The sequence below is a fragment of the Perognathus longimembris genome, chromosome 4 (genome assembly GCF_023159225.1).
Source record: "Perognathus longimembris pacificus isolate PPM17 chromosome 4, ASM2315922v1, whole genome shotgun sequence".
Taxonomy (NCBI): Eukaryota; Metazoa; Chordata; class Mammalia; order Rodentia; family Heteromyidae; genus Perognathus; species Perognathus longimembris.
Genome location: NC_063164.1, coordinates 28,835,880 through 28,860,199, shown reverse-complemented (window position 1 = coordinate 28,860,199; position 24,320 = coordinate 28,835,880). Strand labels below are relative to the sequence as shown.

Below are 24,320 nucleotides of genomic sequence, written 5' to 3'. Positions count from 1 at the left end.
AATGCTGGACTGGAAACATGTTTCCATGACCCTGAGCTCAAGTTCATGGACCAGAATAAGAAAAACAACAATAAATTTTTAGACATTGTCTCCTCTGTAGTTTATGCTGACCTGGAAATTGTGACCCACCTGTCTTTGCCTGAGTTCTGGGATTACGAGTATGTACCACAAAGCACAGCTAAACAGCCTCGATTTCAAACTACAAAACTTATATTTTAACCTTTAATCTTTTTCCATGTGTCTCTGATCAGTTTTGTAAGATTTGAAATAGTTTATATAATAATGTCATTACATACTTGAAGTGCTCAACCACATACAGCATTAAGCCAAAGAAAAATCACCATTTTAAAACAATTCCAGATGAGCATATTAATTAATCTGATTAAGAATGACATTATTTGGCAGATAGCAAATAGCCACCTTTAACGTGAGGATGGTATGCTATCAGTATCATTAGCAACAAAATTACATAATGTAAGTTCCTATAAAAATGATTCAGTCATTTTTTAAGTCAAACCATTCACTCAGATTTTCTTAGGGGAGAGTGAAAGAAGCAGTAAGGTAGACAATGAGATCCACAGTCCTTAGCTAAGCCCAGTCTGACCTGGATTTGCCCACCCATCCTGGACATCATGAAATGATTTTATCCTTCATCTACCTTGAACTTCATGTCCACAAAGTAGTCTGTAATAATCTTGGCATTTTTCCGAGATTGTTTCATACAACTCATATTAGATGGCTTTATAAATATGACATAGGGCTTCAGCTCCTGAGTCCGAGCCACTTGAATATCCTACAGAGAAATATTAAATATTCACTTAAAAGCAGAAGTACTACCTATAGTCATCATGAATGTTCTCAAATTTTCTAAGGCCAGAAATTAGCAGTTACATTTTAGCTAGAGTACAGTCTTATGTGTCCCAACTCTTCCATCTTAAAAAGAAATATTTTAATAATAAAAGGTAGGGCACTTGAAACAAAATAAGGTTCAAATCTAGTCTCTTGGGGCTGGGGATATAGCCTAGTGTCAAGAATGCCTGCCTCGGATACATGAGGCCCTAGGTTCGGTTCCCCAGCACCACATATACAGAAAACGGCCAGAAGCGGCGCTGTGGCTCAAGTGGCAGAGTGCTAGCCTTGAGCGGGAAGAAGCCAGGGACAGTGCTCAGGCCCTGAGTCCAAGGCCCAGGACTGGCAAAAAAAAAAAAAAAAAAAAAATCTAGTCTCTTAGTAGTTATGACTAATTTCTGAAATCTAACTAGCAAATAAGTTAGATCAATAACAGAAACTTTCTGAGGAGAGAATCCAGTGTAAAATACCTTACAACAAAGGCAAAAATAGAAACCCAAGATAGACAACTCTGTTTCACTCAGGCTTTCCCCTTCTGCTGTTACCTCACATTAGATATTTCTGCCATTTTCACACTGACCACAGGCCTTGACTCAAGGAGAACATAGCTCTCTTCCCGAGATTCCCTTTAGCACACAAAATATACATTTTAAATGACTAAAGAGCAAGGATCATAACAACTGGGCCTAGCGGAGCACCAGTGGCTCACGCCTATAATCCTAGCTACTCAGGAGGAGGCCTGGATCTGAGGATTCAAAGACAGGTTCAAAGACAGCCCCTGTAGGAAAATCCATGAAACTCTTACCTACCAGAAAACCGGAAGTGGTGTTGTGGCTCAAAGTGGTAGGGCACTATCTTTGATCAAAAGAGCTCAGAGGCAGGGCCTAGTTCTAGTTTTGTGTCTGAGAAGCAAGACTCCCTCACCAACTCAAAACAAGATGTTAGCCACTGACACTTAAGTAACACCCTGGTCCTGGGACATGAGAAGCAGTCTTATTCTTCCAAAGGTAACAATGCAATGTCTTGGCTATAACCTGCTGCACAGGAACAACATAGGCTGACATGTACACATGACTCAGAAGAGATGAGGAACATCCTGCCACAGACCCACCTGAGGCTCCAAGTCCATGACACAGACCTTTCCTTTATCAAGGACTGCCTGAACAGCGTCCACACTAGTTCCATACAGGTGGCCTCTGTACTCACCATACTCCAACATCCTGCCAGGATGGGACAAAAGAAACAAAAGTTCTTTCTACAAGCAAAATATTAATCATAGTAACATGAAGGCAAACTCCAATGGAACTGAACTTAAATAGACTTTGTTAGTACAAAAAGAATGAATGGATATTCAGCAGTGGAAACAAATATATTGGGAGACCCAAGACGTGTATCTACTTCCTTAAATGTTCTTAAGCTTGCAGCTTCATTCCACTCCCTTTCCAGAATCAATGAATTGTTATGCCAGTGTAGCAATGTATGTTTCTTGTTTAACTCGCCAGAGGAATTACACCACCACCAGGAGTTTTAGGACATGCATAGAAACGGAGGTTATTTTGAAGGTCAAATAACCTTATATAATAATTAGCTTTTCTTCTAGACCTTACCTATGACTATATATGAGGCTTTCAAAGTCTTCCTTTGACACATAGTGATACTCACGTCCATTCACTTCATAACTCTTTGGGAAACGAGTAGTATCTGTATAAAAAAAAAGGGGGGGGGAAATGAAAGGTTTCAGTGTCTTCAAAATGTTTTGATTTGTTACCAATATGCATTTGCATAAAGAAGCCCAATCAGAACAAATAAATGAGAATACACAGATAGATAAGTTCTAGAACCAAAAAATGAAATCCTGAATTGATGTTCTTAGAATACTTTGTATTTTTTTCTCTGAAGTATTAACTCCAATATAAAGCACATAACAATACCTTACATTTTTAGGATTTTAGTTCTCCAGTATCTTAAAGCATAAACACACACACACACACACACACACACACACACACACACACACACACACCTCTGAGTAAAGTGAGGTGAATGCAGAGAAAAATCAGGAAGATTATGTCTTAGTAGTTGAAAGAAAGGAGTCTTTGGTAAAAGAAAATTAGACTTAAAAAGCCACCATATATTGAGTAATCCTATTTATAACTGTATTTAAATTTTTATATGTAAATTTTAAAATAGCACAATATCAAGTACAATGCCAGAAAAAATAGTATTAAATGAATGTTAGCCCTTATTGCTAAATATTATATTTCCTGAAAGGTCATGTGTATGATTATTAAGAAATGGGAAAAAGGCAGAGTCACCTTTTTAAAGCCTAATTGGGTACATGTGAGTAAATCAGTTTTCTTTAATAAATATAGTAAGAAATACTTAGAAACAGGGCTGGGAATATGGCCTAGTGGTAAAGTGCTCACCTCGTATACATGAAGCCCTGAATTCGGTTCCTCAGCACCACATATATAGAAAAAGCCAGAAGTAGCACTATGGCTCAAGTGGTAGAGTGCTAGCCTTGAGCAAAAAGAAGCCAGGGACAGTGCTCAGGCCCTGAGTTCAAGCCCCAGGACTGGCAAAAAACAAAAACAAAACAAAAGAAATACTTAGGGACTATCCCTTATATCTTATACTTTAACAAGAAGGGTAGGGGCTGGGGATATGGCCTAGTGGCAAGAGTGCCTGCCTCATATACATGAGGCCCTGGGTTCGATTCCCCAGCACCACATATACAGAAAATGGCCAGAAGTGGCGCTGTGGCTCAAGCGGCAGAGTGCTAGCCTTGGGCAAAAAGAAGCCAGGGACAGTGCTCAGGCCCTGAGTCCAAGGCCCAGGACTAGCCAAAAAAAAAAAAAAAAAAAAAAAGAAAGAAAGAAAGGTAGTATGACATAGTTTCATAAAAGAAGTACATTTCAAGATGAAAGTAAAGTTATAACTAAGCATGGACCACTGTGGAAGAAACATTAACATACATACGTGGCACAGCACTTTGATAATGGTTGGGATTGAATTCAATAAGCTGTCTTCTCAATTCATTGACTCCGACACCAGAAGGTCCTAAACCCAAGCGATCACATGCAGAAGTCATTAAATGTGGAAATATAATTGTGTGATAAAATCACTTCAGTTATTCCATTACAGAAATTTGAGAACAAATGTTCTTGTGAACTGGAACAGCAAAAGAAAACTCTTGGGGATTTTCCCAGTGACCCATGGAGTAACCCACACTGCTCCAACATTCAGAGGCAAAGTAGGGTCATCGCAGAACTCTGTCAAACAGATTCTGCTCTGGAACATCAGCCTGGCTCACAGCTTAATAGACCAAAAGGATGGCAGTACAGTCTAAGTGTTGACTGCGATAAGGACCAACGTTGCAGATCTTGGTCACAAAACCAGGTCACCCAGCTCAATATTTGCTCTGTCTTCTGGCACTGGGGATATATGCAATGAGACAGTGGCTCAAGTGGCAGTGTCTACCTAGGAAGTATAGGGCTCCGAGTTCAAACCCCAGTACCAACGCAAAGAAAGAAGAGTAAAACACTATTCAGGTACTTTTTTCTAAGGGAAGTGGCTACAGATTTCTTAGGGAAATGAATTTTAAAGATTGGCTTTCCTAATACAGATTAATGATTCAGTCTGAGGGCATACTATGATTCTAGAACAAATTCTTAATAGGCAAAACCATCTCAGTTATAACAGTATACAGCAACTTGTTATTCTATAAGTCCATACACATCATGGCATATTACATTTAATTATATATATGTATGTACATGTACATATATAATTACACAGAAGTCCATAAAGGGTCTTACTTTTGCTACAACTCCCAATGCAAGACAACTAAATCTACGATAGCTTCCCAAAGAGGTGCATGCTGGGACATACCAACCAGCACTATGAGGCGGTGCTTTTCGGAGGGGTGCCGCTGGTACCTTACCACCTCTTCGTAGGGGGCACCCACTGCACTGTAGCAGCTGCCTGCCTGGCACACGCTAGCACGCAGCTGGCTGAGGTGAGACTTCCTGCGACAGAGGCGCATGCTGCGGCGGAAACCAGCTGGGGAGGGTGCGAACACACAGACCGTAAGATCCAGCTCACACACTTCTTGCTGCAAGTCTGATCAAATGTACTGCCCGTGGCCCTAAAGTGCTCATTCATATAGTCTTATTTGGGTGGTAAAACTCTAAGGGCAAGCATGAGGGCCTAAGTTCAATTCCCAGCACTGCTACAAAAACAAAAACAAATGTATATAAATATAAAAATATACACAAACATGTAGACAAGTATAAATAAATAAATATACGTCTATCTGAAGTTAGAAGATTAAAAAAGCATATCAAAAGAGAGCAGAAGCTACATCTGTTCTATGCCAGGATTGCTGGAATGCACTAGTAAACTAATTCAAGTCATCTCCTTATAACTCCATAACTCTTGAGAGAGAAGATATCAAGACAAACAGCAAAACTAAATGCCTAGGAAAAGAATAAGTGAACAGAGAATGGCAAGGTGCTTTTGGATGGGTGTCTCAGTTCAAGTGTCTGAGAAGATGGCATTGAGCAGATGGGTGGATGCGTCACCAATCCTGGTAAGGCCTCATGGGGGGTGGGGAGCAATCCTAGTTGAGAGAAGCACAGACTCAAAGGGAAGACAAAGATGTGCTCCTAGAGTTGGAGGAGGGGTAAGAAAGCATGGTAGGAAACCAGACTGGAGTCAGATCTCAAAGGGCCTTGACAAGTTATTGGGTTGTGGTTAAAGTGAGATGACACACATCTGTAATCTTAGCCTTTGGGGGGGGGGGAGGGAGGAGAATCCTTAGTTAGAGGCCTGTGCTGCATAGTAACAGACCTCTGCTACATAGTAGATCCTCTCTCCATTGCATGTTGGAGAGGGTAGGGGGAAGGAGGATGTGATATGATTTCTGTATCTGAAGAGTTGCTCTGGTCACTGTGGGGAGGGTGTAAAGTGTAGGGAGGTCATCTCAGGCAGAGGATAGTGGTGAGGACAGAGGCCAATGCAGAGGTCTGCGTGAGATGACAGAGGCTGGGGCCAAGGTGGAAACAGGGAAGCAGGATTCTTTCTCACTCACATTTTTCAGATGAATCAACAACTAAGACATAGAAAGCCTAGGCAGTTGCTTAGAATCAGTGTCAAAGTTGGGCCTCTTAATCGTGATTTCTGAACTCCAGAATCCTTTATCTGCTAGTTGAATTAGAAGGATTTTTTGATTTTCAGAGCTGTTGTCAGGTCCTCTCAATATGTAGTGCTACAAACTCTGTCTTTGTCTCTCTGCTTTTCTCCTCTTCCCTATCTGTCTCTCTCTGTTTTGTATTTATTTATATTGAAAACCACAAGTTTACACAAATACCTACAATATGATTCCAATATCACAGGATTCATTGTAGCTTTGCATGCTCTATGTCTGTAACTCCCTTCTTCAGCAGTGACATCCCTGGATTTTTATCATCTTTAATATGTTTGCTTTTACTGTATCAACCAACAGCTTCTGAGCTAGGTGGACCAACAATACTGAGCCTGGCACAGTGTCAGAGCACTCGCGAGATGAGAGAATATCTCTGTCAAGGTTGTGAGGTATCTCTCTGGGTCTGACCACCAGTCCTGGGCCTCCACTGTCCCCTACGCACATGCCCTACTGACTCCACTCAGGCTCCTTTTGCAGCTGCTTCCACCACTCAGCCTTCCCTAAGGCCTTCTTCTACTGCTTAACATTATCTAATGGCCGGGGCTGATATTCTGGAAGCAATGCATATAGGTGGCCACTTGTATTTTTAAAGCTCTCCCAATGATAGTGCATCCACACTTGGGAGCCAATGTTCCAGTTTCCAAACCGCAGCTTAGCTGTTTTCTCCTGCCTCATGAAGAAGGAAGTCCAGAGGGTTTTAGATGACAGATGCCTTTCCTTTAAGAAAACTCTGCCCAGGTGAAAGTGGTCATAAAAGGTGAGTTTAATAATCAGAAAAAATTATATCTTTAGAGTATAATAAGTAGGTAATAGAAAATTCTGGCAGAAAATCAATTGAGCTCTGACAAATAATTAAGAGCTATCCAGTGAAACAATAATCAAATAATCAATAGGCTAGACTATTGCTAAGATAGAAACAGGCATAGAAAAAACAGGACAAGGAACAAGTTTGGAAATGTTCAATATCATCCTAGCCTTACGCTAGGATGAATATAACTTAACAGTAACAAAAATCCACTCACAAATAATCACCTACCAATAAAGAACTTCTGCCCATAGCCAACAAATTCGTCCTTGTCTATAACACAGAGAATGGCAGAAACAGAATACATAAGAGCAGAGGAGAATGAATATGTTAAATCAGCTTCATATTATTTTATCTTTGGATGTCTTATTAAGATTGTTCTCAGCAGCCAGGTGTGGTAGTTCACACCTATATTCCTAGCTACTTGGGAAGTCCAGATGGAGGATGGAGGATGGCATAGTGTTGCGTGCATGACAACCTATGCATGCCCAAAGCAAAAATGAGACCCTACCTCAAAAATAACAAATGTACTGGGTTTTGCTGGCTCATGCCTGTAATCCTAGTGACTCAGGAGGCTGAGAGCTGAGGATCCTGGTTGGAGGCCAGCTCAGGAAGGAAACTGTGAGACTCTTATCACAGTGAGTTTTTTTTGTTTTGTTTTGTTTTGTTTTGGGCCAGTCCTGGGGCTTGGACTCAGGGCCTGAGCACTGTCCCTGGCTTCTTTTTGCTCAAGGCTAGCACTCTGCCACTTGAGCCACAGTGCCACTTCTGGCCATTTTCTGTATATGTGGTGCTGGGGAATGGACCTAGGGCCTCATGTATACGAGGCAAGCACCATTGCCACTAGGCCATATCCCCAGCCCCCACAGTGAGTTTTATCACAGTTTTCTGGCGAGAAAACCAGAAGTGAAGCTGTGGCTTATAGTGGTAGAGTGCTAGCCTTTAAGCAAAAAGCTTAGGAACAGCATCTAGGTCCTGAGTTCAAGCCCTACATCTCACCAAAAGAAATGCAAAAAGGGCATAAGATGGGGGAGGTCAAGTGATAACACACCTGCTAAGCAAGTAAGAGGCTCTGAGTTTAATCCCTAGTATCATCTTCTCACTCAAAAAATGTTATCAGCACTTTCCTATTCACACCCAACAAACTACAGATACTTTGCAGAACTTCATCATACTAAATGATTTCTGTCTGCTGTGGTTCTATGAATTTGTTTAAAGTTGTAAGAAAGAAGGTAGGAGGGGTAACATATACGTATAATCCCAGCACTCAGGAAACTGAGGCAGAAAGATCGTGAGTCTGAGACCAGCTGAACTACCTACACAATGAGAATCTCTCCAAGAAAAAGGAGAAGAAAAAGAGAGACCACAGAAAAGATACTGAATCACAATAAAAACTGGGTGCATTTTTAAACACACCCAAGAAAACTTATTTTTTAAAATCTGGCTTTGGTGTTAACTTGCAGATATGGTGTGTTCTTGAAGGTCTTCGTTGATCAGTTTGCTAGACACATTTATTCTATGGTGGCTAATTATTTCTGAATGTCTAGGACTATGGGACAAAGGCAGGAAGGACACTGCCTAGCACCTCAGATTTCTGCTGCTGCTTCCCCTGGGGCCTTGGAGTTATATAACATGTTATAGAATGTCGTTTTCAGATTGTTTTATTTTACTATGTCACTTATCATTCATACAATGATCATTGATATAGGTGCTGGAATATGGCTTAGTGGCAAGAATGTGTGCCTTGTATACATGAAGCCCTGGGTTCATTTCCTCAGCACCACATATATAGAAAATGGCCAGAAAATGGCGCTGTGGCTCAAGTGGCAGAGTGCCAGCCTTGAGCAAAAAGAAGCCAGGGACAGTGCTCAGACCCTGAGTCAAAAAAAAAAAAAAGATCATTGACACATAATAAGAACATTTGTTCATATGGTGATAAGAAATATATAACTGTCTTTTGTTTAAACAATGCAGTCTTAAAATACGCAGAAAGCATACTTATATCAGTTCCATCTTCTGATAAGTAAGCATATTTTTTAACTGAGGTATGTCAATAAGCTTAAAAGCAAATGTCTACCAAGTTGCATATTTGTAAAGTGGAATTACTTTCCTTATACATTTAAAATGTGTTGTGTGAAACTGAATATTTATTTAATCATTTATTTCACCCTGAACATACCAACTCTTCCTCTTAATTGATTTTCTGTCAAGTCACTCACTGCTGAAAGACCTTAAATAGATCAGTGAAGTACAGCTAGGAATAGAAAAGAAAAATTACCTTCTGATAGTTCCTCTGGATATATATGGTCAAGTGCAGAGAGAAACATGAAAAAGTTAAGCCTTTGAGAAGACCAAGTACAGATAAATGGTATGTCAAGACATCCATATTGGACTGAGAATGTGTCTTAGTGGTAGAGTGCTTGCCTAGCATGCATGAAGCCCTGGTTTCAATTCCTCAGTACCACATAAACAAAAAAGGCTGGAAGTGGTGCTGTAGCTCAAGTGGTAGAGTGCTAGCTAGCATTGAGCAAAAGAACCTCAGGGGTAGTGTCCAGGCCCTGGACTGGCAAAAAAAAAAAAAGACATTCATATTACCATCAGCAAAGATTGTGAATTGAGTAAGATTTGGCAAGGCAAATGAACAACATGTCATTGGGAACTTTGAAATCCATTTAACCTGACTCTGCTGCTAGAAACAGTAATTTTTTCTATATATTATCTATCAAAACTTTCCCTGACTATACTTTTTTTTTAAAAAATATCCTATTGATTGGCACAAAATAGGACTTGAAAGAGAAGTTACAAGAAGGCAACAGATGTGCCTTCCCTCCTCCCCAGAGACCATCTTGCTGTGTTCTCTGAAGGGGAGGAAGTAGTGGATGGAGGCTGGGCCAGTGGGTCAGATGCTATAGTAGTTTCCCATCTAAGCATCTTCTTCCTTGAGCCCTGGCTATGTCTAATGGCACAGGCTTCCACCTCCAGCAGGCCCTTTAAGGACAAGGGAATAGGAGCACTAAATGGCTCATTGTTTGAGGGATTTGTTGTTGTTGTTTGTTTGTTGTCTAGACATTTTGTAACAATCATTTTTTCTGTATTTTGTCCATATCACTTCTGGAGAAGCTCAAAAAGGTTACTTTATACTTCATTCAATGCAGAGAGAGAAACAGAACCTTAACCGCCTGCTAAGTGGCTTGAGTAACAGGAGAAAGTGTGAATGACTGCCAAGGGTTATCTACTTGGAAAATACACCAATTGGGTGCTAATTGCTTTAATTGAGCTTGGAAGAGAGCCAGGGTCAGAAAGTTCTTGAGAGTTCTCACTCTTTCAACTGAGAATCATGAAGAAGGGGTACTTCACCACAGGGGAGGTCTGGACCAGGTGCTGGCCACCCTAAGGAGCAAGATTTCATATTTATACCATCAGATAACACTCATGTAGCACTTTCTGGGCCCTGAGTTCCATCCTAAGTGCTTGGTTTATGTAAATTATTGCTTCCATTTTAGAGATGTGAGATGTAAAGGTCAAAAGGCTATGAAATGTCAGAAAGTTCACAATGAATAGAACCAACATTCACATTTGGACAATGTGACACAAGTTCTTGGCCCTATCCACTACATCACACTGCTTTTCTTTTCTCAAACCTCCAAATACAACTGAACCTCAGGTACAGCTTTAGTGTGGGTTCCAACATAGTGATGAATAGAATAAGCTAACCACAAATATAACACCAAGTGTAGATTGTTAAATTACCCCTAATGGGCCAAGCATCTAATGGAAAATAGGAATTTAGAAACAATGTAAATGGAAAGTAGCGCTTAACTCCATTTGTCATAATATTGTCTTTTCTTTTTTTTTTTTTTTTTTTTTTTTGCCAGTCCTGGGGCGTGGGCTGAGGGCCTGAGCATGTTCCCTGGTTTCTTTTTGCTGAAGGCTAGCACTCTATCTCTTGAGCTACAGCCTCAGTGCCACTTCCGGCCATTTCTGTTTATGTGGTACTGAGGAATCAAACCCAGGGCTTCGTGCATGCTAGGCAAGCACTCTACCACTAAGCCACATTCCCAGCCCCTTAATAATGTCTTTTGAGAACTAGTATTTGTAGCAATCTTTCTAGTATTATGAAATGAATTCATAGGTGATATACCATACATGAAATTTTAAAAAATCAATACAATGTTTTAACTATAATATAAAGGAAGAATAAAAAGGAATTCATTTATACTTTAAAAGTATGTATATATATATCGGGCTGGGAATATGGCTTAATGGTAGAGTGTTTGTCTAGCATGCATGAAGCCCTGGGTTCAATTCTTTAGTACCACATAAACAGAAAAAGCCAGAAGTGGTGCTGTGGCTCAAGTGGTAGAGTGCTAGCCTTGAGCAAAAGAAGCTCAGGGACAGTGCCCAGGCTTAAGTTCAAGCCTCACAACTGGCAAAAACAAACAAACAAACAAACTATATATATATATATACTTTATATATATTTTTGGGGTATGACTTTTTTAGAAAATATAAACAACTTGTTTCTATCTACTTAAATAAAAAGGCCATAGATTTAAAAGAAGTGAGAAAAATTATAACATTTTCCTTGTAGGAAGCACAGAAAAACAAAGGGAATAGGCGGACATGAAAATAAGAATTGTTCCTCTAAGTAATGATAGACCAAACTTACTTGTATATGATAAAAAAGGGAAATTGCTTTAACCAAAGTAGGAATAATATGCCAAATAAATTCAAGACTAATGAAATGGAGAAGATGAAGAACATTTTATATTTGAATCAGATATGGGAATGTTAACATGGTACAACAGATTACCAGTGGGTTTTTATTTGGTGGGTTTCTTTTTGCATTTTGTTTTTGTTTTTGTCTTTTGTGCCAGTCCTGGGGCTTGACCTCAGGGCCTGGGCCTGAGCAATGCTCCTGAGATTTTTTTTTTTTTGCTCAGAGCTAGAACTTTACCACTTGAGTCATAACTCTACTTCTGGCTCCACTTCTCAGCCTCCTGAGTGGCTAGGATTACAGGCATGAGCCAGCAGCATCCAGCCAGGTTTGTTTTTTTTTTTTTTAAACACTCTGTAGAATCTATTTTATTTTTGAGGAATAGATAATTCATATTTACTATATGTCATCAATAATAACAATGTATTAGAGAAAAAGAAAATGCATTCAGTATAGATGTCATGTTTTCCATTGGATTCACATCTATGTGGACTATACAGAATGTGTCTAATAAGATATTTGATCATTGTAAGGTCTTTATTCTGTTTGAATGCCTCCCTCCAGAATAGATAGTTTGTGTTAGATCTTGTGAAAACTATATCACTATGGTGTGAGAAGAGACACCCCTCATTGTCAGGGTGGTTGTGTACAGTGTAGGATGCCTGACATTCCTGATACTACCAGTTAAAAGCTGGCAGTGCCCCAATCTATGAAACAATCCTGTCAGCCCCTATAGGGCTCCAAAATGCCCTCTTGGCAACAATTTTGACCCTAGGAGAAGCACAGGTTAATTGAAATGTATAATAGCTCACAACTCTACTGTTAATTTAGTTTTAAAATAAATGTTATGTATATATGTAAAGTTTGCAACATGATATTATGGGGTGCCTATAGATAGTAGTACTATAGTGAAGCAAATTCACATAGCTACCATCCAACATGATTAGTTTTTACTTTTACTATTATTTTCCTATTACATTTGAATAATTATTATATCATAGCCCTAGATATGTGTTTAAGTTATACAAAGTTAGGAAATATACACATTTAAAAATCATTACCAAATACACATCTTTTACTTACCAGATTCAAATGTTTCTTCATCTGTGGTTTTTCAGGTACGTAAAAAGCAAAAAAAAATGTTATTATACTGTTATCTAAACCAAGTTGACATTCATGGTCAAGTTAGCAGTTTCCCTATGGTACATATGAGATACATAGGATTCATAAAAGGTGGAATGTTACTACAATCAGTGATGCAGCAGCAACATAAAATACATAAGAGAATTTCAATTTCAACGAACTTAAAAGAGAGACTAGAGGGAAGGGAAAATGGGTCATCACAGGGTCACTGGTACAGAGAATTGAGTACAGCATGGCTTTGCTGCCCGAGAGCTTGTGGAGGTGGAAGAGATGCAGCCTGCCCGCACAGCCTGGCAGCCACAGCAAGGGAACGTGGCAAGAAAGAGCTCGTGAATGGCAGGGTTGAGAAAGATCTTATTAGTTGAAACAACTACTAAAAGAATAAGGAACTAGAATTTACATAGGCTAATTTGAAAGATATAGGGACTATTATATCCTTATATCAGGCAACACTGCGTCTAAGGACTGCTCACATGTGTTAAATGATATATTTATAAAGCTATTTAATAGCTGGGAATATGGCCTAGTGGCAAGAGTGCTTGTCTTATATACATGAAGCCCTGGGTTCGATTCCCCGGCACCACATATATAGAAAATGGCCAGAAGTGGCGCTGTGGCTCAAGTGGCAGAGTGCTAGCCTTGAGCAAAAAAAAAAAAAGCCAGGAACAGTACTCAGGCCCTGAGTCCAAGGCCTAGGACTGGCCAAAATAAACAAACAAACAAACAAATAAATAAAGCTATTTAATAGCAGGGCTTATAACTGAAATAATTGGACATGTCCATAAATTGCCTTTTTTTTGTGTGTTCCAGTCCTGGGGCTTGAACTCAGGGCCTGAATACTGTCCCTGGCTTCTTTTTGCTCAAGGCTAGCACTCTACCTCTTGAGCCACAGTGCCACTTCTGGCTTTTTCTGTGTATGTGGTGCTAAGGAATCAAACCCAGGGCTTTCTGCATGCTAGGCAAGCACTCTACCACTAAGCCACATTCCCAGCCCCATAAAATTACCTTTTTAACATACAAGAATCATCTTTAAGATATGTAATTAAAAGGACAGCAACAGAATAGTGTGTATAGTACATATCAAAAGGTATGTGCTCTCATGTTTGGGTACAAAAAGCTGGAGGTGAGAAAGGAAGAGACTGCATCATTGTTTTTGTATACAGAGAATATGTCTGGAGGGATATGAAGAGACAGATGACATTTGTTGGTTCAAAAGAGAAAGCTGAAGGGCTAGGAATGCGATTCAATGATAAAGCCTTGCTTTCATGCTGGAGACCCAGGGTTCAATCCCTAATACCAAAAAAAAAAAAAAAAAAAAAAAAAAAAGTAGGAAAACAAGGAAAAAGAAGAACTTGGATATGCTTTTGAATCATGTGAACATGTTGCTTAATAAAATTTTAATTAAAATTGTAGAAGGAAAGTGAATATTGCCCTAAGTTTTCAAAACTAGAATGCATGCTTGGTAAAATAAACATATTATAATTTTTCTGCAGTCTATATATCAAATCATAAATTTTGGCATGTGACTCTTTTAGAAAATATAAACAACTACTACATGCTTATTTCTATCACCTTAAATGAGAAGGCCATATATGTAAAAGAAGCTCAGGGACAGTGCCCGGGCCCTGAGTTTAAGTCCCAGGACTGGTGCAAAAAAAGAAACAACAACCCCAAAACTACAAGAAGACTGTACCAAACTTAACCTGAAGATAATTGTATGTTTTGCTTTTTAAATATTTGGTATGATGCTATTCTCTGCTATTCCACAAGGACCACAGGGGTTTCAGATGAGCAGTATCTGCAACACAGATGATTACAGTGTTTCTAGATCTTTTCCAAGGGGCGGTTTTCTAGAATAGTTTCCTAGGCTTCGCAGGAGTCTAGGAAAATTTCTCCAGCTGTACTTCTTCCAAATGTAGACAGACCCACAGGGAAAGGCATGTTGGAATTGGGGGGAAGGGGCAGGAAGGCATTTTGCACACTTCTTAAAGGAAGGGTTGGCGCCACCTTTGTTTCCAATAATCAATAGCTGAGGAGCATCATAATTCTCCTGGTGATAGCTAAGTCAACGTGGAGGAAAAGTTACCTGCTTCCACACATTTCTCATCAATCTTCATGTCATCTTCTATAAAAGAGCATAGAAAGGGAAAGTTAGAGCTTAACATGAAGATATGTCAACTGCAACATAAAGTAGTTAAAACTTAAGCAGCATTGAGGGGCTGGGGATATAGCCTAGTGGCAAGAGTGCCTGCCTCGGATACACGAGGCCCTAGGTTCGATTCCCCAGCACCACATATACAGAAAACGGCCAGAAGCGTCGCTGTGGCTCAAGTGGCAGAGTGCTAGCCTTGAGCGGGAAGAAGCCAGGGACAGTGCTCAGGCCCTGAGTCCAAGGCCCAGGACTGGCCAAAAAAAAAAAACTTAAGCAGCATTGGGCAGCCAAGCAAGGAGGTGGGCGGCTAAGCGGAGGGATCACAGTTTTGGGCCACCCTGGGCTGCATAGTGAGACCCTGCCTCAAAAATCAAACTAAAGCACACAAAGAAAAAAAAAGAATTTTCAAAGCCTCTACTCAGCCTCTATCTGTAAGTGTGAATGTAAAGCATACCTACCACAGAGTATAGAATTCACTGAGATAATGCATTGGAAAGCTCCAGCATATGTTAACTGCTCAATAAATGTTAACTGGCTTGACCTGTAGCTGAGACCCTACCCCTCTCCACCTCCTTCTGGTATCATTTCTGCCATTACATATCTATGTCATACTGCTCCTATTCTTGGTGGACATGGGCTGAAGCTTGTATGATAGACCAGTTTTCAAAAGTCATTCTGTAAGTCTTGTGTCTCCCTTTCCAAGTTGAAAGATAAAGTAAGGATGGTAGCCAAGGGCATTGCTGCTCTGTCTTCTCTCTCCTCTGCAAAGATACCTGGCTTTGACTCTCTCTCTCTCTCTCTCTCTTTCTCTCTGTGTGTATATAGTAAGTGTGTGTGATAAGTGTGCATGTGTGACATTATAATGCATCATCAAGATGGTTGGATATGGGGATAAAGGAGAGGGAATAACTGATAGACAATTTATTCCTTAACATAGGGTTCATCAGACTGAGGGAACATTTAAATCCAGAATATGTTACCTGAAACTTCGTACAAACATATTTACCTTTGCCAAGCCCCATCTTTTCCATCATAATGTAGAAATAATAACATCAATTTCCTTATGGTATTTTTAAAAAATAAAACATATGAAGCAGTTGAAATAAAATACTTGATGAGTTTCTGAATCTTATTTCTTACCTTCTTCCATAGAAATCACTGGATACAGACAAATCATTGAAGCAGAAAAAAAAAACACCACACAAATAGTTAATTCGCTTCTTTCTTTCAGAATAAAGCACAATAGGGCTGGGGATATAGCCTAGTGGCAAGAGTGCCTGCCTCGGATACACGAGGCCCTAGGTTCGATTCCCCAGCACTACATATACAGAAAACACCCAGAAGCAGCGCTGTGGCTCAAGTGGCAGAGTGCTAGCCTTGAGCGGGAAGAAGCCAGGGACAGTGCTCAGGCCCTGAGTCCAAGGCCCAGGACTGGCCAAAAAAAAAAAAAAGAAAGAAAGAAGAAAGCACAATAAGAAAAAGCAAAGTGAGCTGGGAATATGGCCTAGTGGTAAAGTGCTCACCTCGTATATGTGAAGCTCTGGGTTCAATTCCTCAGCACCACATATATAGAAAAAGCTGGAAGTGGCACTGTGGCTCAAGTGGTAGAGTGCTAGCCTTGAGCAAAAAAGAAGCCAGGGACAGTGCTCAGGCGAGGGGGGGGGGAGGGGAGGAGGAGGAGGAGGAGGAGGAGGAGGAGGAGGAGGAGGAGGAGGAGGAGGAGGAGGAGGAGGAGGAGGAGGAGGAGGAGGAGGAGGAGGAGGAGGAAGAACTTTTGTGTTTTCACAATCTGAAAATTCTTCTCCATCCAGAGGAATGAATGCTTGCAGTAGGATTTTGGATATCTGGCATCTGAGGAGATTACCAGTGGGGACATCTAGAGTTCCTGTCTCAGGCAGGAATCCAGCCCTGTGACAGAGGAGTAGCTAATTTTGAGGTTACCAGATGGGCACTTACAGAAAGTGGATTTGAGGCAGGTGTGAGGCTGGTTCGGCTGAGACCACCAGAATTCCCGCTGCTTCCTAAGCCAAAGAAAGCAGGGATTTGGTGACATCTATAGTGCCCATGTTCTTACTGTGACTGATTTCAGCCCCACCCAGGCTGTACTGAACACAGATGTGAGGAGGGATGTCATGCCTGTGTCCACTGGCTCCGGCACCCCAGTGTGCTAGAGGGGGAAGGGCCCTGGCTCTTGCTGCCATTTCTCTCTTCCTTAAGAGCTCCCACTTTGAATATCATCCTCAATCACTCCTAGCTTCTCTTACACTTTCCACACTATTTGGTCATAATTCTTGAAAATGCCTATCCTGGATTCTTAGAACCTTGATCTCCTCTCCTACCACCAGTGATCTCCCCTCATCCTACCTCAGGCACTGTCTTGACTCTCACATCCCAGACTCATGCAGAGAGAATACTGCAATTGTTCCGTGATTTCAACTCCTAGCATGACCTTTTCCTACCAAATATCTCCCATCTTCATAATTTCATCTATCTGAGAATCCTGCTAGCCTCACTAGCAGAAGCCTGATGGGCCAAGCATTTCTGGATGGCTGAGTGCTGATGCCCGGATGCCCACACTTACCTCTTCAGAAGGTGCGTAGAAGGGATCAGTCCAGCACAGGCAGCAAGGTCTGAGATTTTCCGAGCCTGCCACCAGAGGGCATCATTCTGGTCCACAATCTGGAGAATTTCTCCCTTCTGGAAAGGCAGCCCAGCATCCATACAGGGAATGTCAGGATCCTCCTCCGGCCAGTAATCCATCATGGCACGAACATGAACCTGAGGACAGATGCATAACGATGCCATCAGAAGAGCTTTGCTTGTGGGTGCCATGACTTCAAACCATGGCTTCCCTTACCACTGAACACTGTGAATGAAAAGTTTGTTGGGGACTAGAATCTCCTAGCACTGAAATGTTTATACTCAAATTTTCAGCACTTTTGATGTTGCTTCTTGACTGTGTGGTATCCCATATGGCTCCTTTTAGTATGTTCCCTTGTTTTTGTCTCTTGGGTCATTGGTATTAAACACATGTTCAACACAGTATAGAGAACCAGATGATTATACATCATATTTAGTCATAGTTGTCATTGGAGGATTCATGTGTACAACATAAAGGACACAGTCAAATCTTACCATCTTCTGGCTATTCAAAGGAGGGTCAGACACTGGAACCACCTTGAACATAATTGTGCCATGAGACATAGCCTAGAAAATGACATGGTGGGGAAGAGGAAATTAGCAGAGTTAAGAGTTATAAATGGATGTGTCCAGGTCTAAATAGTTGACTTTCATGGCACTCAATCACACACAACACTAAGCAATAAACTTTAGAAAATAATGTAACTCCATGTCAGTACTGGTCATTGGATATTAAAATCAACACTGAGGAATGGTCTCTACCCAGGACCTTCCACTCAGCAAGGCCTTCTTCCCACAGGTCTCTCATCTTCTGGTTCTCCTTCCTCTTCTTTCCTCACCCCTCACTCTGTAGGTATTTCCTGAACACCTGTTGCTGCACCAGATGCTCCAGTATTTGGGGGGAAATGAGGGGCTCTCAAGTCTTCTGGGAGAACTGACAAGCTTTCAAAGTAATGGTGGAAATGAAGTGAAGTTGGGAAAGATAGGGGAGAGCAAAGAAGGGGTGACATTGATCGAGATGTATTATTCTCATGTTGAATTAAAGCCCCTTTGCATAATAATTTAAAGATAATAATAATAATTTTTTTAAAGAAATGGGAAACTTCTTGAGCTGACAAGACAGAAGAGAACCTCCTAATCTGATGTAGAAGGTAAGAGTCCCCTTGCTAAATTCATTGTGACAGACATAAAAACTCTAGCAAATAATAAGACTTTCTTCTTACTTGGGCCCAGGAGGGCTAAGGTAGAGGCATGCATATCCATTTGTAGTCCATTTGTAGGGACTTTGCATACTACACTGAATACCACATAGAATCATGCTACACAGAATCTTGTAGCAGTAGCTTGTAAATAATTCATTATGGTTCACTCCTTACCTTGGTCACTTTCCAAGCCAATACTGTAAAAACCTAAACAACATGTGCCAAGTTTGCGAACCACTGGCCTACTTAATGTATAGAATCCATCTCGACCCCATACTTGAGGTATACATAGAGAAGATGGGTGTGGTTATATTGTACGACTTGTAATAGTTGAACTATGATTCAAGGAATGGGCTGAGGAAGGGTATGGGAGCTTAAGTCAGACCAAAGGCCCATGGGACCTGGCTACAAATCTGTCACTCTAATCACTGAGGAACCCAGAGGCAGGGCCAAGCAAGGATGTCTACTCCCAATATATTGCCACTGGTCACTCTTTCTCCCCTCCAAGCTCTCCTGGAGGAAGAAAGTAAACAGATCAGTGCTGTATGTAAATGTTAGGGGAACAAAGGTTGGTTTTCTAAGATTGAGACTTTCCTACAAACCCCACTTTGCCCACTCAGGCTGTTTCCAATGAACTCCATGGGAGGGAGGAGGGTCCGGGGTCCAGAAAATCCTCCTAAGAAGAATCTTGGAAAAGGATGTTTCCTATCAGGGCCAGAATTTCTAGGGGATAAAGGAGGATGATCAGTGAGTTACATAGTAACACACAAGAATTGGGGACCAGAAGTAGAAAGCTTCCCCAGTGCAGAGGGCACATACCAAAGCCTAAGCATTTCATTGAGGCCAGACCAGAAAGATACAGAGAAAATAGTTACCAGAATGTGGATTACTTGCTCAGGGTCCAGTCCCTCAACTGAAACTCCATTTACCTCCACCAGTTTGTCTCCAGCGTACAGCAACCCTAGGCAACAGGAGCACAAAGAGGCAGAGTCCAAGGAAATGAAACAGATATCTCTATCCCAATAGCTGCTTAAAAAATTCACTAACACAAACATGTTTCAACTTACACCACTGCAGAAATAGATTCATGTTCCACTTTCTTCTTTATTAGTACCAGTGGTGATATTTTTGTTTTTGCTAATATGATATAAAATGGAACCACAACACTGGTAAGAAGAAACACTAAAAATAAAGACGTCAGAGTTGAAGGTAAATGATAAATAAAAATGAATAGGTAGGAAGGTTGTTCCCCCCCCACCCCCAGTCCTGGGGTTAGACTCAGGGCCTGAGCACTGTCTCTGGCTTCTTTTTTGTTTTGTTTTGTTTTGCTCAAGGCTAGCGCTCTTTCTCTTGAGCCACAGCACCACTTCCAGCTTTTTCTATTTATGTGGTGCTGAGGAATTAAACCCAGGGCTTTGTGCATGCTAGGCAAGCACTCTACTACTAAGCCACATTCCCAGTCCTGTAAGGTATTCTTAAAAATAGAAATTATAGAGAAAGTTGAGGATTAAGATGAAGCCTTGAAGTTGAGGGTGGGGTTTAGTAACAGGTACGAAAATACAATTCTATAGAAGGAATTTGTTTTAATGTTTTACAACACAGTACAACTCCTTCACAACAATTTTCTGTGTTTTACTTTAGAAAACTAGAGAAAAGAACTCAGCATCTCTCAATGCAAAGAAATGATAAATGTGTAAGGTGATGGGATGCTAATTTATTGGATCTGATCATTACATGTTATATGAACTAACTGTCACATTGTACCTCATTAGTATACATAATAACTATGTGTCAGCTTTATTTTACAAATGTAAAAAAAGACAAATTCTTGAAAATTGATAGGTGAGTCAGGGGAGGTGTCTGAGATATGATCTGAGAAGCAGCATGGTGTCATTGAACAGGAAATCAGAGTGATAAAAACATCATGGAAGGTGTCATCAGCATTACAAGTGGTTGACAATTCAAAATGAACTTAACAGTGAAGGAAGGCCAAGACAACTGGCAACTAGGAATTCCTTAGTATTTGCTAGAAGGGTTATGGGGTATCGGCCATGTGCAAGTTTCACAGGGTTGTGAGTAGCAAGGACATGAGGTGGCAGGTATAGAAACACTCATTTCAGAAGCATGGCAGTGAAAGGAGGAAATTTTTCTTAATTCGTGGAAAGAGCAAGCAAAAGACATTTCAAGATGGGGGAAGAGCTATGCTTTTCTGAAAGCCAAAGGGTCAAAAGGCTAGGAATATAGAATCAGGCACTTGAATCCTGATTTGTGAGTCTCATGTTCCTCACCTGTAACATAATACAGTGAGACTTACCTTGTAGATTGCCATGAGAACGTTGAGAGAAAGTTAATATGGTGCCAGGATGGGAGAGTCTAAATGAAGGAGGGGGCTGGGAATATGGCCTAGTGGCAAGAGTGCTTGCCTCCTACACATGAAGCTCTCGGTTCGATTCCCCAGCACCACATATATGGAAAACGGCCAGAAGGGGCGCTGTGGCTCAGGTGGCAGAGTGCTAGCCTTGAGCGGGAAGAAGCCAGGGATGGTGCTCAGCCCCTGAGTCCAAGGCCCAGGACTGGCCAAAAAATAAAAATAAATAAATAAATAAATAAATAAATGAAGGAGGGGAGCAAAAGTCCCTGAAATATATGTCCTACTTTCTTTACTGCTTTAACCAAGCAAAAGCCCTGCCTTCAGTTAGAGAAGGGGTTCTCTGGAAAGATGACCACACAACTGACCATTTTCTGATCTTCTGGTCACTTGCACCCATTTCGTTCCAGCTTACCACTCCTCTCCACCAGCCCTCCATGGATGACCCTGGCCACCAGGATGTCCCCCGTCATTTCGTGGCGCTTGATGGTAGCTCCCTGGAGAAAGAACACAATGGGGTTTTGCTTTTACCTAACATGACCATTTTTCTGGAGGCTTCTGTCAATCAAGGCATCTCTGATCTTCAGACAAGGATATTCATAGCAATCAAGGAGAGAGGAGCTACACTGTTCCCTGTGGTCTGTCCACATATCATGCCAACAAAAAGCAAAGGTTTTGACCTTGGCTCTTTGAGGTCACCATACAACCACATGGATGAATAGATTCTTCTAAAGATAAATCAAGCTCCTATGATTACAATGTAATTACAAGGTCGATTTTTAGAAAACCAAATGAGTAGCTTACTTAACTTCCTATTAGTAGAGGAAGAGAAATGAAACAAGTGCATTGGAGTTAATATATATGTATATATCAGAAGCCAAATGATAAAAATAAAATATATCTTATTTCTTAGAAAATATTTTTATCATATTTTTCAAAAAAGAAAAACATTAAGCAGAAGTGTTTCTATAGTAAAAACATTAAACTATACAATGTGTTTGAAACCACAGGTAAAATCATAGTTTACTGTACCATGACTGTATTATCACTTTATGTGTCAACATAGATAAGAATACTGCCCAAAGCTGGGTGCTGGTAGTTCATGCCTGTAATCCTAGATACTCTGGAGGCTGAGATCTGAGGGCTTCAGTTTAAAGTCTTCTGGGGCAGAAAAGTCTATGAGAGTCTTCTCTCTAATTAAGTACCAAAAAAGCTGAAAGTAGAACTGTGGCTCAAATGGTAGAATGTAAGCTAAGCACAAAAAGCTCAGGGATATCAGCCAAGGTCTGAGATCAAGTCCCAGGACTGGCGTGTGTGCGTGCACATGAACACGCACACACATTCACACACTGCCCAAGTCATTACTAGATAGAATTTACCTCACATTTGCCCCAGTATATTTGTAAACAAAAAGACAAAATCAAGCCCAGTGCTGGTGGCTCACACCTGTAATCCTAGCTATTCAGAAGGCTGAGATCTGAGGGTCATGGTTCAAAACCAGCCCAGGCAGGAAAGTGTATGAGACTTGGATCTCCAACTAATCATCAGAAAACTGGAAGTGCTGCTGTGGCTCTAATGGTAGAGCACTAGTGTTGAGCAAAAGAAGCTCAGGGACAGCACCCAGGCCGAGTTCAAGCCCTAGGAATAACCAAAACAAAGCTCAGTGCTCAGATCTTGAGTTCAAACCCCACAACCAACACTAAAACAAATAAAAAGACAAATGGTTTTCTTACCAGAGGCTGTTGGTTTTTCACCAAACAGACGATCCTCATTGCTTCCTCACTCTCTGGGATATTTTCTGGCAGTGGGGGAAGAAGGGGTTCAAAATCTTTCTGAGCTACGGTGTCATGGGCACTGAGCAAGGCCTGGGAACAGGGAAGTAAAAGTCACACATGGGAAATACGCATAGAAGATGGTAACTCAATACAACACACAACATGAAGCAATAGACATACACAACCCTGTCTACCACTCTCAGGATCATTCTACATCCCTGCCTGAGAGTGGTGGACGGGATTCAGTTGGAATTCTTTAAGTTACAGATAGCCTGTGGAGGGCATTTGATAACCAATAGCAATCTGTGGTCCATAAATTCTATTATTCATAATGTTGCCCTTCCTTAAAGTTCTAATTTGTTGACAAATTAATCTCAGACTCCTTGAGGTTGTTTTTGTTTGTTTTGGAGGGTTAGTTAGTGTTCTGTTCATTTGTTTTCGTGACTGGGTCTCACTATGTAGCCCAGGCTGGTTTTCACTTCCAAGCTCTGAGATTGGAAATGGAGAGTGTGAAGGAGGAAGAATATGGTAAAAGCACTTTATAAGTACTTAAGATTTACAGAGAAGACTTACAGACTACTGGGTCACTGTAAGTCTTAGCTTCCTATTAGTAGAGGAAGAGAAATGAAACAAGTGCATTGGGATTAAATATATATGTATATATCAGAAAGCCAAATAATAAAATTAAGATATATGTTATTTCTTAGAAAATATTATAGTGATCCTGTAGTCAGTAGGTCTACTGTGCAATGAAATGTCATTCATACAGCCCCTCACAGGGGTTAATCATCCTCATACTGTGTATTCCAAATATTCACACTAGATCTAAAATATAAAGTATTCCCCAGTTGGAAAGAAATTATAGAAACTGTTTCTCTTTTAACTAGTAGCTGCCCTGATGGTCCTCTAGAATTCTAAAGGGGCAGAATCTTAGTGCTGAAAGCTAGGTAAAATGAAAAGTTCTAGATGCCTCCCCATAAACACAATAAACTTGGCTTCATAAATACAGTAAACTTGGCTCCATGGTTGATAACACTGAGCCAGTCACATGGGAGATACATGGTTTCAAATATAATCTGTTGGCTGCCTATGTACAGTGATAGAGCATCTGTTCAGAAAGCACATTTTCTGTCACATATACTCATTCTTCTCAACTCTAAGTGCCTTGTGGACATTTCTTGTCTATGTCACCCAGAACTTGCCTTGTAATGTGGAGCCTGCAGAATTTGTTTCAGCTCTTGGATCTCAGGGCTATGAGGAGTTTCACATAACAGCTCCACAACCTGATTCATGGACAAGCAAATATGATATCATTTTAATTCAAAATCTTTACTTCTGTATGCATGTATGAAATATGGTGAAAACCCTTTGTACCTTGAATATACACTTAAAAATGAATGACAGGAATGTAACACAGGTTCTGTTGTAGTGAGTAGGTAGGAGGAAAACAAACGGAGGGCATT

At 40.7% G+C, this 24,320-nt stretch overlaps 1 protein-coding gene across 1 annotated transcript in view; it reads right to left on the bottom strand.

Moving 5' to 3' along the window:
* Nucleotides 1-24,320, bottom strand: part of Mpp4 (MAGUK p55 scaffold protein 4) — a 30,133-nt gene that overhangs the window by 504 nt on the left and 5,309 nt on the right. The window contains exons 4-20 of the mRNA XM_048344960.1: nucleotides 24,060-24,140; nucleotides 22,816-22,947; nucleotides 21,498-21,579; nucleotides 19,590-19,675; nucleotides 18,008-18,079; nucleotides 17,454-17,650; nucleotides 16,829-16,893; nucleotides 16,013-16,030; nucleotides 14,807-14,845; nucleotides 12,661-12,681; nucleotides 9,139-9,153; nucleotides 7,092-7,133; nucleotides 4,741-4,911; nucleotides 3,829-3,909; nucleotides 2,457-2,550; nucleotides 1,961-2,069; nucleotides 659-793 (exon numbers count right to left, since the gene is read on the bottom strand). Of these exons, the coding sequence (XP_048200917.1) occupies nucleotides 659-793; nucleotides 1,961-2,069; nucleotides 2,457-2,550; nucleotides 3,829-3,909; nucleotides 4,741-4,911; nucleotides 7,092-7,133; nucleotides 9,139-9,153; nucleotides 12,661-12,681; nucleotides 14,807-14,845; nucleotides 16,013-16,030; nucleotides 16,829-16,893; nucleotides 17,454-17,650; nucleotides 18,008-18,079; nucleotides 19,590-19,675; nucleotides 21,498-21,579; nucleotides 22,816-22,947; nucleotides 24,060-24,140 (1,440 nt within the window). The remainder of the gene's footprint in view (nucleotides 1-658; nucleotides 794-1,960; nucleotides 2,070-2,456; nucleotides 2,551-3,828; nucleotides 3,910-4,740; nucleotides 4,912-7,091; nucleotides 7,134-9,138; nucleotides 9,154-12,660; nucleotides 12,682-14,806; nucleotides 14,846-16,012; nucleotides 16,031-16,828; nucleotides 16,894-17,453; nucleotides 17,651-18,007; nucleotides 18,080-19,589; nucleotides 19,676-21,497; nucleotides 21,580-22,815; nucleotides 22,948-24,059; nucleotides 24,141-24,320) is intronic.